The sequence below is a fragment of the Microtus oregoni genome, unplaced genomic scaffold (assembly GCF_018167655.1).
Source record: "Microtus oregoni isolate MIOR12 unplaced genomic scaffold, Mior012 000057F_ref0000458, whole genome shotgun sequence".
Lineage (NCBI taxonomy): Eukaryota > Metazoa > Chordata > Mammalia > Rodentia > Cricetidae > Microtus > Microtus oregoni.
In genome coordinates, this window is record NW_024543833.1 from 2,602,463 (window position 1) to 2,616,431 (window position 13,969).

The 13,969-nt window shown below is 48.2% G+C and overlaps 1 protein-coding gene across 2 annotated transcripts; it reads right to left on the reverse strand.

Moving 5' to 3' along the window:
• Positions 1 to 439: 439 nt before the first annotated feature.
• Positions 440 to 5,834, reverse strand: Cxxc1 (CXXC finger protein 1). Of its 2 annotated transcripts, none has more exons than XM_041639222.1 (15): positions 5,458 to 5,834; positions 4,657 to 4,775; positions 4,456 to 4,556; positions 3,925 to 4,160; positions 3,660 to 3,836; positions 3,272 to 3,298; positions 2,949 to 3,194; positions 2,698 to 2,817; positions 2,378 to 2,562; positions 1,915 to 2,122; positions 1,730 to 1,840; positions 1,564 to 1,613; positions 1,328 to 1,424; positions 954 to 1,106; positions 440 to 871 (listed from the first exon to the last, which is right to left on the reverse strand). In XM_041639222.1, the coding sequence occupies exons 1-15, from the start codon at positions 5,458 to 5,460 to the stop codon at positions 725 to 727; spliced, it is 1,980 nt and encodes a 659-aa protein (XP_041495156.1). In that variant the 5' UTR covers positions 5,461 to 5,834; the 3' UTR covers positions 440 to 724. The 2 variants fall into 2 exon arrangements, with proteins under 2 accessions (XP_041495156.1, XP_041495157.1); XM_041639223.1 differs by having other exon boundaries at positions 2,710 to 2,817; positions 5,458 to 5,832.
• Positions 5,835 to 13,969: the final 8,135 nt, after the last annotated feature.

Below are 13,969 nucleotides of genomic sequence, written 5' to 3' on the forward strand. Positions count from 1 at the left end.
GTCCGGGTCTATCTGTCACACACACACACACACACACACACACACGTTCAGGTCCATCCATACACACACACACACACACACACACACACACACGTTCAGGTCCATCCATACACACACACACACACACACACACACACACGTTCAGGTCCATCCATACACACATACACACACACACACACACACACACACACACATTCAGGTCCATCCATACACACACACACACACACACACACACTCACATTTAAAGCTGAAAGGATACCACTATACCATGATACAGGCCTGAGTACAGTCTAAGGGAGCACACGATGAGTCCACTGAATATCCCAGCCCGCACATTTCCAGGTCCCTCCTGAGTACAGTTATGCCACCTCTATCTCGTCCAGAGGTCGGGACCACAACTGAAAATAGAAGAATGGAGACTATCAAGAGATATCCCTGTTGGCTGTTCAAAATTTTATTAACAAAACCGGTTTGTTTAGGGGATGGGAATAGGCAAAGGTGAGTAAACTACGGTCTCACCCCAGCACTGAATATGGAGAGGGACAGACAGATAAGGGACATCAGAGGCCCTTAAATAAGGGCAAATGCAAGCTGGAAAGAGATGGGCACAGGACAAAACTAAGGAGTGGTGGAATAACAGATGAATGGAGGAACAGAAAGCTGGCAATGCAGGGCCACTCCCCTAACTGGAAGGCAGGGTTGACGGGCTCTGGGCTGGTGAAACTCAGCGGTCAGCACTAGATCGAAGGTCGGTAGTGAGTGGGTCATGTTGGATTGTTTGGTGCAGCATCAGGGCAAGTAATCCTGCTCGGTTGGTCATGGCTGTGCGAACATTCCGTTCCTGCTCAAACAGCTCGTCCAGCTTGTACCACTGCCAAGGAAGTGGAAGGAAGCTTGAGAAGCAGCCCCCGGAGCCCAGGCCGACTGAGGTCACACCCAGTATGAAAACCTACCACCCGAACACGCTCCAAGTCCACTTCTGCACGCCGAAGCTTCTCCCAGCAATAATGGCGATTGCATTGGCGCTTGGGCAGGCGGCAGAAGTCACCCGTGAGCTCAAAGACATCACGTACAAGTGGACACCCACAGACCTCATCAGCTGGCACCTGCAGGGACACCAAGGGCAGACGTGAGAGGAGGGATGGAGAATCTGGAGAGTGAAAAGGAGGCAAAAGGGGAGGAACTGGAGATGATTGACAAGAAAGGGAGGAAATAGAAGCTGACAGGAAAAAAAGAGAAGGGAGGTAGAAAGAACAAATGGCTGTGAGACACAAGGTAGGGCATGGCAGGGTGGGGTAGGACGCAGGTAATTGAAGGAAAACCTTACTTTGGGGTCCCGTGAGTGCTCAGGACATAGCACCTGGAGCCGCTTACAGTACGTTTTGCTCTGGGGATTGTAGACATCACAGAAGAGTCGGGTAGCCCTGGCAGAGGTTAACAGGAGGGTAGCCGTGATTAACTCCTTAACCACTTCAAAGGACCATACCCATTTCCACGCATTATCCCATTTCTAACCCCAGCCGTAACTACCCTTAACTCCACATGGATGGTACCCTTACTCACCCTTCAATGCGTGTGGGATACATGGACCCAAAGGATGTCTGGCTTTCATACTGGAAAGATGAGCACAAATAAAAGGACTTTGGGTGTCTTCTCAAGATACCACCCAGGCAACAAATCTATGGGCCGTGTAGGCCCACGGACATCCCCATACCATCCACTCCCTGACCTTGGCATAGCAACGCTCCATGTGGCGCAAGGCAACTCGTGGGTTGATGGGATGCCCACAGGAGACGCAGAAGATCTGCAGGTCTGTGTCGTCGCTGTCATTCTCGTTGTTCTGTATGGGACGAGAGGAATGATGAGGCCAGGCAGGACAAGGTCCCGCGTCCTGCCAGGCTGTATGCTCTTTACCTCCTCGTCCTCACGCACAGCCTGCTGCTTAGCTCGAAGAATGATGGCCTCAAGCTCGTGGAACCTGCGCTCCATCTCCTGGAGACGGGTGCGGGCACTCTGCTGCTCACGGCGGATGCGTTCAAGGAGCTTCTTGCCATGCTCTTCGGCAATGCAGGGGCTTTGCTGCCACTGTTGGATGCGCTGGGGGAGGATCTCATAGATGCGGCTACAGGAGGCAATGACGTACAGGCAGAGAAGTACCAAAAGCAGTAAATGGGGTGATCAGGACAGTGAACAAACAAACAGACGACGCAGAGGTGCAAGGAACGAGAGATTGGTAGGGGAGAGGCCGATGGGGACTGAGTAGCAGGTTAACGTGGCCAGATGGGGGTTTGACTGAACTGTAGATATTTGGACAGAAATCTCTGGTCATGCCTACTCTTCACTTCCTGACTCCCTTCAGGGCCCAGGAAAGACTCACTTGGCTGCCAGCTTCATGCCACAGTCATCCGAACAATACTTGGAACCAGGCTGGGCAGCACGCACACAGCCAGGCCCCAGGCACTGCGGTAGTGATGCAGGGTCCTTGGCATCAGCCCTTTCTGGGTGTTTCCATTTGTCTTTATGCTTCTGCTTCTGTCGATGCCGTTTATATCTCTCCTCCTTCTAAGAGGCAAGACGTGTCATGTCAAGGTGCTTCGGAGGTCAGCCTCAGGCCTTGTCTGCCGCTGCACTCCAGCTTTCTGGCTCTTTCCCCGGCTCCCTCCCTGCCCCATCTTCTCCCGTGCACACCCGGTTTACCCTCTCCATCACCTTCTTTTCAGACTTCTTCTCGCGACGTTTCACGTGCTTCACTTTGACTGCCCGTTTCCTCAGGGCAGGGTCCATGAAGGGGGACTCTTCTGTGTCACTCATCCAGGGCTGCAAGCAGGGCATGCTCTGACCACCTGACCAACTCATGACACCACCACCCATTTCCCCAAGCAGCCTTGTGTGCCCTCTGCCTCCTCTTTCCCCTTCCTCCTCGACCACAGGACGCTGCTGCTACTCACTAGGCCGTGGTCATCAAAGGCCCCCGCGCAGAAGTCCTGGTAGAGATCAGGGTCCAGTGCCAGGTCCTCATCTGAAAGGGGCTCCGGTGTGGCTGTAGCCTCTGGTAGCTCCTTAACCACCGATGACAACACTGTCCCCTCATCTTCACGGATGCGCCCCAGCTTCTGCGATGGCTGCGGCTGCTGTTGAGTGGGTGGTGGCCGGCGGGGCCTTGGCAGGGCCTCTGAGGGCGTCACCGGCGAGAGCTGCGGGGCAGAATCTCAGGACTGGCCCTGACCGCCCTGCCCGCATGCCCTGCCCCGCCCTGGGGGGCTGGACTCACCGAGGAAGGGAAGTACTTGTACGATTCCTGTGCGCAGGAGGAAGGCCTAGGTCAGCCCCAGGAAAATGGAGGGTCACCCTGTCCTAGCCCCAGCTATTCATCCTGGCCTGGTCTCACCAAATGCAGTTTTAGCCCTCCCCTCACCACAAAGATACGCTCAGGCCTACCTGTTGTGCCCTGCCATGCCTGACCACCTAAAAATATACGGGCCCTGTCAGCTACTTAGGTCATACGTCATCCACCTGAACATGCTGGGCCCCTCCCACTCGTCTGGACACAATCAGGCTCCATCCCACCTACACTTGCTCATTTGTAGCTAATGCAGCCCTACTTGGGCCTCCCAGCCACACTCTCCCACAGCATCCTGCCCAGCTCTGTCCATGCTCACCCGTGCCCGCAGCTGACACTGACGAAGCCGGCACTTCTGCCGGATCTTGTTGGGGCCCCCAAACTTCTTCATGTCACGGCAGAAGTCGCAGTGGCCACAGTCCTCGGTGCGCCGGCACGCCTCACACTCACCACACATTCGGGCTGACCGTTTGATCTGCTGCTGCTGCTGGTGATGCTAGGAGACAATGCCCAGGGTAGAGATCAGGACCCCGAACGGGGCCCAAAGGAGAGCTTCACCCACCCCAACCACTGCAGCCACTTACCTGGCTAGGTGTGGCCACCAAGGGCTGTGGAGAAGATTTGTGGGGCGAAGCAGAGCCCCGAGCAAGCATGGTCCCAACCCCTGTCCCTGACCCTGCCCGGCGCTGCAGGTCTGGATCTGAAGCAGGCCTCTTGCGCCCTCCTCCCTCATCCCGGGGCTCACTGCCGTCCCGCTCACTGCCATCCCGCTCCCGGGACTTTTTGTGCCGATAACGAATCTCCAACTTCGGGTCCTTCTCTGTGTGGCAAAGAGTGAGACCAAAGTGGCTTTGCAGGAGGGATATGAAGGATCCCAGAACCTCTTTCTCTGCTCCCACCCCACCTACTTGTCTGGCTCATGCTATAGGAGAGAGCTGCCCCTTCCTTTAGGATCCTCTATTATTGCTCGCATTGGAGCTGGCATTCCAATCCACTAGAGAGCAACGCCACCACTGTCCACAGAGGACACCATGCCTACCCACGATCCCTCCCGTTCCGGCTCTTCTTCATCTCTTGGAACCCACATGCCTCCCCTGCCCACGCCCAGGTCTCACCTCGGCACTCCCGACAGTACCATTCGCGGATGGCCTTGGCCATCTTCTCAGTGATCCGGATGCAGTCCCCATGGAACCACTCATTGCAGTTATCACAGCCACTGCATGTAACGGAGCAAGTGGTAGAGACGTGAGAGGTGTGCTTCCTCAGTGTCCCCCAACCCTGCCGGGCATCGGCCCACCCGCCGCTCCCTCGCTCACATCATGAAGCAGTTGATGTCCGGTTTGCGGCAGATGCAGTAGATGGGAGCGTTCTCCCCATTCTCAGACTTGCTGTCCTCCCCAGCATCTGGGGGCTCCAGGTCGGAACCATCTCCTTCCTGTGAGACCCACCCCCCAACGATGACTCCTTAATCCCCCCCTTACAACTCCACCACGGCTCCCCACAAATTCCCACACCGGGTCTTTGGTCTTCCTTCCCCTCGCGGCTTCCCCTCATAGCTCGCCCACCCCTCATCACTCAACCCTGGGCCTCACGACTTTGCTTAGTTCTCTCCAGCACTCTGCTCCAGCCCTCCCGTCGAGCACCCCGCTGACAAGCAGCATCCTGTCTGTCACTCTCACCGCTCATCACAGACACTTATCACATTGTCCCCTTCGAGAGTTCTACCCGGGTACCACTTAATTTATTCTGCCGTCGTCCCAAACAGGCTTCCCACAAGTCGCTACAACTTAGCTCCTGGACCCCACCCCCGCCTGACGGTTCTCCAGAGAAATACTCATGGCCAAGTGCTTATCTCTCTGGCCAACGAACCTCACGAGAAGGTTTCCCACAAAGCTGCCATCTGGAGGAGTCTCTGCTCAAGTTCCACTATGGACCCCCCACAACGGTTCATCCCGGAACCCGCAGCCGCTTCACCCCAAACCCCACGGCACACCTTCGCCCGTCGGCCCCCAGACTCGGCAAACAGCTCCCCAGCAGCCCCGGGCGCCTGCCACCAGGCAGCCGCCGCCACCCCCAGCGACCTCCGCCTGGGATCCGCGTTCCGACCGGGGACTCACCATCTCTGTGCTCACGGCGTACCCGCTCCGGACCCCGGGCAGCGACCCGCGGATCCGAGCGAGCCCCCGGGCAGCGTCCGCGGCGGTGGCAGAGGCGCCCACAACCACTTCCGCTCCCGGGCCCGCCTCCGCGGCACCGCACTCTGGTTCCTCGAGCCCGGGACGGCCGCTGAGCAGGGAACAAATAGGGTCGCCCACCTAGATCCGCCGCAGTCGCCCAGGCGCCGCCATCTTAACCATCGAGTCCGTAAGGTCTCGGCCACCGTACGTTCCGGGAGCGATGGCTGCGCCTAGAACGCGGCGCGTCCGAGCGCGCCGCCACCTTGTCAGTCGAGTCCGTACGGTGGCCGCCAGAGGGCAATATGGCCGCGCTTGCTTCGAGTTTGCGACGCAAACGTCGTCAGCTGTTTGTGCCTCCGCGGGCGGACTCGGTGCGTTCCTAGGCAACCGGCGGTAGCTTCCGGATCACGCCTGCCAAAGGGCGTGGCCATCTTGATCGTTGACTCCGTACACGCCTGCTGCCACAGACTGGATGATCCTGTCACTGCTTAGATCTGTCTCATTCATTCCTCCATCCAATCATTTTACCCTTCGATGTTTATCAATGGGATGCCAGGGCTCCACCCACAGCTCCACAGAAGAAATAAGAGTCGTATCGTACCTGCCCAGTTGTTTATCCACTTTTTACCCGTCTTCCCTCATGTTTTTCAGTCAGATCTGAAGGAAAATATCCTTTTGTTTTATTTCTATTTTACTTACTTTTGAGACAGGGTCTCTCTAACCCTGGCAGTTCTTCAACTCGCTGTGTAGACCCGGCTGGCCTCGAACTCACCTGCCGTTGTCTCTCAGGTGCTGGGATTAAAGTCATGCACCATCACACCCAGATAGCAAGAAGCACAACTACAGAGGCCAAAAGCAAGGTTAGTCCATTCACGGACTTTGCCAGCCACATCCTGGAACCACTGACTTTGCCTTTGTTTCTGTTTTGGTAAGTATTGCCTACCATAGGCAAGCTTGGTTCCAAGGCCTGAATGGTGCTTTTACCTTGGTGTCAGTTGTACTAAGGTCGGGGGTTTGTTACAGCTCCAGAGTTCTAGAATAAGAAGCATGTGCTGGGGTACTGAGAACTGGAACCAGGGTTTTGGCTTCACATTCCAGACAAGCAGCCTACCAACTGAACTGTGTCCCCAGCTCCACTGTATCTTTTCTGTTGATCATTTAGAAGTAGATAAAACTAGAGGAAAACTATAACTTCCCATCAGATCTGGACTACGTTGGTTGTTGGGCAAATTCAGGTCCTCTGGAATTCTACTCTTACCGGCTAGTTAATTTTAATTTTTTATTTATTTATTTATTTTTTATTTTTTATTTTTTTGGTTTTTCGAGACAGGGTTTCTCTGTGGCTTTGGAGCCTGTCCTGGAACTAGCTCTGTAGACCAGACTGGTCTCGAACTCACAGAGATCCGCCTGCCTCTGCCTCCCGAGTGCTGGGATTAAAGGCGTGCGCCACCATCGCCCGGCATTAATTTTAATTTTGAACTAGCTTTGAAACTATTAGAGTAATAACTAACCCAGAGACTCCTTCTCGCTTATTGTAGTAATAGGAGCGGCGGGGCTGCGTCCCCAGCACCCCGGCCACCTGCTAGCTTATGCCCCGAAATAACAACACACAAACTGTATTCATTTAAACACTGCTTAGCCCATTAGCTTTAGCCCTTACTGGCTAATTCTCATATCTCGATCAACCCATCTCTAATAAACTGTGTAGCACCGGTCTTACCGGGAAAGATTCAGCATGTCTGATCTGGCGGCTTGCTTCATCACGTGCTTCTGCCCGGGAGAGGGGAGCATGGCGTCTCTCCAGAGAGCAGAGCTGTCGAGTCTGAGCTCACTTCCTCTTCCTCCCAGCATTCTGTTCTGTTTGCTCCTCTCACCTATGTTTTAACCGATGAGGCCAAGGAGTTTCTTTATTATAATTAACCAATGACCTTCCTCCATCATGTCCCCTTTTTCTGTTTAAACAAAAAAAAAGGAAGGCTTTAACTTAACATAGCAAAATTACATATAATAAAACAGTTATCAAGTAAAAATTACAATCTTTATCATAACTAAGGAAAACTATAACTATACTTTAACTCCATCAAAGACTCCAGAAAGATACAATATTGCCTAAGCAAACAAGAAATAAGCAACTTTCAAACTCTAGAAATGACAGAGACATCTTGCTGCCTGGACAGTCACCCAAAGTTCCTCTGTACCGCTGGGGCATCCATCTTCGGCCTAAAGGCCCATGGTATCCAGAGACATTTCCATGAAGCAGGACATTTCAAAGTCAGTTCAGTCACTATCTGTTGTGTCCTGCAGAATGTCTTGCAGACTCCTTCATGAATCAGGAACCCCGAAAGATCATCTCACCTTTAGGCAAGTTCAGTAGTCCTCTCTCTGTGGGTTCTCTGTGTCCAGTTTATGCAATAGTCCAGGCAAGAGCAGTTTCTTGCCCAAATGGCTATCAAACTCCATAAGGATCCTCTTCGATGCCCATCTTCTTCTTGAAGTAGATTGGTGCTGCCAGGAGCAGACATGTCTCATTGTCATGAAAAACCCTAAGTTATTAAAACATTTAAAATGCCATATTCTATAATCTTTGAAAGATATGAAGAATGCTTATCTAAAATATATCTATGTACATCTAGAAAATCTTAACTAATATGACTACAAACTTGACTATTATGATTATCTATTAACAATCTATATTTCTAATTATACATTACATTTTTAAATGAACTACACAATCACAGTACCTTAATCAAGATCAGAAACACATATACATATAACAAAATTGACCTTAAATTTAAATCACTAAAACAAAATCCATATCAATGTAAATTATTCATATCTCTATCATATCCCCCTTTAAATGTAAAAGAACGTTTATAAACCATATTTGGGAACATGGGCACAGTTTTTTCTCTCCAAACTGCTTCCTGCTGAATGGGGGCGTCATTAATGAGGTCTTTCCTGGTATAACCTGTGTGCTAGTTTCATCTCAGTTGGCAGTTCAGTGAAGCAATTTTCTGAAGATGTTTACAGCAACCCTTCAGGAGGGCGTGGTCCATCATACCATATTCGGATAAAAGAAATCCAGACTCTCACCCTCTGTGAAAACAAAATAAGAGACTTCTTTCCAAAGCATCATGTCTTAGATCCAAATTTCAAAGTCAAGGCATTTTCAAAATATCTATGTTGGATTAGTTCAGCAGCATTTATAAACAAATATCTTTTAGCAGCTGTTGCTCCTTCCTCAGCATTCAAACAATTCAAAGAGAGTATAAAAGCATACAGTATCAAGATTCTCTGTGTATTTTCCATCTTTGTGTGGCTTTATTTTAACCTCTATTTTGTTTATTTTTACTTTTATTTTGGTTTTTGAGACAGATTTTTTGTATATCCTTGACCTGGAATAACTCTGTCGACCAGGCTGCCCTTGAACTCTCAGAGATCCGCCTGTCTCTGTCTCCCAGGCATTGAGATTAAAGGTGTATGCTACTACACCTTGAACTCACAGAGATGTGTTTGTCTCTGCCTTCTAGGCACTGGGATTAAAGGCGTGTGCTACCACACCTTGAAGTCACAGAGGTCAATCTCCCTCTGCCTCTCAAGTGTTGGGATTAAAGGTGTGTACTACCACACACAACAACTCTCTTCTTTTTTTTATTGTTTTTTACTTTAAGAACTTCAACTTTTAGCCTGCACATATTTTTAACAGACTGTAAATCATTTAAAAGTTTTCTTTTTTCTCTAAATCTTTCTCTTACTGTCCACATTGGGCGCCATTCTGTAGTAATAGGAGCGACGGGGCTGCGTCCCCAGCACCCTGGCCACCGGCTAGCTTATGCCTCGAAATAACAACACACAAACTGTATTCATTTAAACACTGCTTGGCCCATTAGCTTTAGCCCTTACTGGCTAATTCTGATATCTCGATCAACCCATCTCTAATAAACTGTGTAGCACCGGTCTTACCGGGAAAGATTCAGCATGTCTGACCTGGAGGCTTGCTTCAGCGCGTGCTTCTGCCCAGGAGAGGGGAGCATGGCGTCTCTCCAGAGAGCAGAGCTGTCGAGTCTGAGCTCACTTCCTCTTCCTCCCAGCATTCTGTTCTGTTTACTCCTCCCACCTATGTTTTAACCTATGAGGCCAAGCAGTTTCTTTATTATAATTAACCAATGACCTTCTTCCATCAGCTTATCATAGAGTGTCTATTGAACAAGGACCAGTTAAGAACCTAGTCTGTTCTTGATGACCAGTCAAACTGGAACAATACATTTGCTGTGCCCACTTTGTGCATGTGTGCATGTGTGTGTGTGTGTGTGTGTGTGTGTGTGTGTGAGAGAGAGAGAGAGAGAGAGAGAGAAAGAGAGAGAGAGAGAGAGAGAAACTAGAATCTTTGTGGCCATTTTTCAGTACTTAATCCAGTGTGGGTGCCCCACACTGACTCAATTCCATCTTGACTTAAAGTCAGAAAGTCTAAGCTTGTTCTTGCTCCTCAAGGCCAATTGACAGGATGTTTGGCCAAAGGTATGATCTCTAGACATCTTGTTCTTCAAGGCCAAATAGCAGGATGTTTGGCCAAAGACATGGTGATGAGATGTTCTGAGAACTAAGGAGGTGATTGTGTTTGGAATCACCTCGAACTGTTGTAAAGACGTCGTTTGCCCTCCCCTTTCTGCTTTGGCTATAAAAGGAGTATGAGAAATAAGCTCGGGGCTGTGGCAGTATTCACTGAGAGCCCTCCTGATTCTGTCTCTTCCTTTCTTAATCCTCCGTTCCCTATTCAGGTACTGTACCACAGGTCAGCCGGCCCCCAACAATCTGGTCAATTAAATTGATGTTTTCTGGGCCACTCTCCTTACTGTGCATAGGTGGATTTTTCTGTTCATCATACCAGTCCCAAATCACTACAGCAGGGCTTCTTATTGATTGTGAAAGCTTGGCTGATAGCTCAGGCCTATTACTAATTAGCTCTTACAACTTAGTCCATTGTTATTAATTCATGTGCTTCTCCAAGGCTTGTTTACCTCATCTACATACTACCCATCTTTCTTGGTGTGTATCTCATGGTATCTTTGCTCTTCTTCCCAGTCTCCTCTCTGCCTGGAAATCCTGCCTAGCTATTGACTGTTCAGCTTTTTATGAAATCAATCACGGTGACATGTCTTTACACAGTGTAATCAAACATCTCACAACATGTGGGCTTGAATAAACTCTTTTATGCACACTATTGTGTGAGACTCTGAGTTTTAAGGTGACAGAAAATTTTCAAATGACATTCTAAATAGAACCGCAACAAATGTTAGCAGGGGTTCATGCTTATTCCTGACTGACCCATGGAGTGGTTGAGTTAGGTAGCTTCACTGTGCCCTCCCTTCCAGCTATGACAACTGTTGTGGGTGTTACCCTACAGTTAGAACTAAATTAAATCTGTCGGTAAAGATGTTTCCACATTTATACTGTGGGTAGTATCACTGATGATTGTAGTCTGATTTTTCTTTCACCTGCCAGCTCAGAAATATGACATGAAGAATTATTAATTATGAAAGCTAGGCCTAAAGCTTAGGCTTGTTTTAAAGTAGCTCTTATAACAAATTAACCCATTTATATAATATGTTCTCTCACACACCACCCATCCTGTTTCCTCCGTGTCTCCTCTAGTCTCTCCCACATGCCTAGGTCTCTCCTCCTACTTCCTCTCTGCCTCGAAGTCCTGCCTATACCTGCTGCCTGGCTATCAGCCATTTAGCTTTTTATCACTCCAATCACAGCAATACTCTGTTGGTGAACTTTTCTGTCTAAGACTGCAGATCAACTCTGCCCCACCATCCACTCTTCAAATAACCATGCAGAGACTTAATATTAATTATAAATGCTTAGCTAATAGCTTAGGCTTGTTTTAAGCTATCTCTTATAACTTAAATTAATCCATTTCTATTCATCTGTGTGCTGCCCTGAGACTTGTTTGCCTCCTGTATAAACTTCCTAACCTGCTCCTTCTGTGTCTCAAGGCGTCTCCAGAGACTCCGCTCTTCTTTTCCCCAGCATTCCTAGTCTGAATCTCCCACTTAACCTTATCCTGCCTAGACATCGGCCAATCAGCTTTCTATTAACAACGAGAGCAACACATCTTCACAGTGTACAGAAGAATTATTCCACAACATTCCACCTTCACACAGTGTAGAAATATCCCACAACAGGGGACTTTATTGAACAATTGCTATCTTTAACTCAAGATTAAGTGAAGTATGAAAGCAGAAAGCAGGGTCATTTTCTAAAAGGAAAGGCAATCTTTGACAGAAATATAAAAAGATAAGTGCTCCTTTCTTCTGTGGAAAGGTTTTGAAACATTTATTTGAAATACTAATGGGCTAGATAATTTAACTCCACTCCAATGGTATTGTTGTTATTGTTTTGTTTTAAATGCCACTTTAGCAGTATGAGATTTTAATGCAGCCTACATGAGGGCTATTCCCACATAAGACCTACTAAGATTTCAGCTGTTCTGCTAAATACTTCAAGTCTCTATCCAGGTCAGATCAAAATAGTAGTAGCCCCAATTTTATTGAAATACACCATTTTGAAACAAAACACAAAAAAGGGCAAATCAAAATGCTTCTATAACCATAAATTCGATGCAGTTTGTGAGCTCTATTTGTTTTCCACTAATAAACATTTATTTCAATCTTGAGAATTGCAAGTTGTCCAGACTCATCTTCCTTGTCCAGTAATTCAAAGACAAATCCCAAAAGATAAGTAAAGAAAACTATAGGAATTAACACCCTTTAAATTAGTTTTAAATATGTTGAAAGTTGAGAAGGTATTTAAAGATGTTTAACTTCAAGTAAGAAAACATTATCTGAAGGACTATTCTAATGGCAAGTAAAATGCTGGATTACCTCTGACGCATCCCAGTTTTCCTGCTTAGAAGATTTCTCTTTCTTTCTTTCCTCCCTCCCTCCCTCCCTTCCTTCTTCCTTCCTTTGTTTTGAGATTCTCATTTACACGTTTAATTGTGGGAGAGGTGGGTCAGCAGTCATGACTGCTTCTTGTTCTTACAGAGGACTTCAGTTGTATTTCCAGCACCCCATAGGTCACAAAGCCAGCCCCTAAGATGGTACACTAGAATGGCTTAGCCAGGGCTGATGGCCATGAGGAAACAGAAACCTAACACCCAGCATTCCTTGGAAACCCCATGTCTTACTTAGGGTTTTTATTGCAGCAACATAATACTGTGGTCAAAAAGCAAGTTGGGGAGGAAAGGGTTTATTGGGCTTTCACTTCCACATTGTAGTCCATCACTAAAGGAAGACAGGGCAGGAGGCTGGAGGCAGGAGCTGATGCAGAGGCCATGGAGGAATGCTGCCTACTGGTACTGTCCTTATAGCTTACTCAGCCACTTTTTATAGAACTCCAGACCACCAGCCCAGGGTAGCACCGCCTACCATCAATGGTCCTCTCCCATCAATCATTAATTAAGAAACTGCCTCATTGTTTTATCTTTGGCTCAGTGGCTGTGCCTTAACCTTCTGCTATTTCAGCCAGCAATTGTAACTCTGCAGTTTACTGGCCTGCTTCTTTGACAGCAGCCTGGCTACTTGGGCCGCCATCTGGTGGGACTCCTGTTGCTGCAGGCACTGGTTCTGCTACTTCTGCTAAACATAACTTTAACTAAATTTAGATCATTATATTTATAAATAAGACTTAATATTCAAAGGCTGGTGTGACAACCTGTTAGCTCAGAGAGTGAAAAGCCTGTTTGCAACTACTTTTAGATTAAAGACAATCAGCAACAAAAAAGAGAGAAGTATAAACTTGGAATTTTTGCAAAATAATCTTAACTGCCGCCCTTGCATCCTGACCACAGTACCCTGTTCTGATCACCCTCAGGAAGCATCTGGTGCCCAGAATGAGACAGATAAAGTTTGTGGGCAATGTCAACATTTTTATGGTATTTCTGGGAAATTTAAGGGAACTGACAATTGTGGCCCAGGTCTGATCTAATATGCTTATGTTATGTCCAGTCATTTTGTACCCCATACCCATTATGCTAATGTTGTGGTTTTGCCTATAAAAACTTGCTGGAATTGCTGTTCGGGATTACTCTGCCTCTTCGGAGACTAGAGACACCCGGTCACATGATCGTTAATAAACCCTGTTGCTTTTTGCATCTGCTGGACTGGTTAATTGAGTCACGGGGCTTCTCCTTCTGGGGCCTGCACCCAGTGGGTGAGGGTCTTTCAAGAGTTTGAGCAGCAACTAACTAACTCTATCTCCTTGCTGGTGTCTCCAAAAGAAAGTGTCCTTCTGATCTGCCAAACAAAAGAGTCATACCTCTACCAATCCTTCCCTACTACTTCCTGTGTCTATCTTCTGGATGCCCTCTGAGGCTCTATGATTACCTTCTGCCAACTAGTTGCTAACTCAGCCTCCTGACCCAATGTTAATTTTATTTAATTAA

Excerpts from the sequence above, each read along its gene's own strand:
- Cxxc1 (XM_041639222.1), bottom strand. Across the intron at positions 2,563-2,697 it reads AAAAGAAGGTGATGGAGAGG|AAGGAGGAGAGATATAAACG; the intron begins GTAAACCGGGTG and ends CTTGCCTCTTAG. Across the intron at positions 2,123-2,377 it reads GGCATGAAGCTGGCAGCCAA|CCGCATCTATGAGATCCTCC; the intron begins GTGAGTCTTTCC and ends TGCCTCCTGTAG.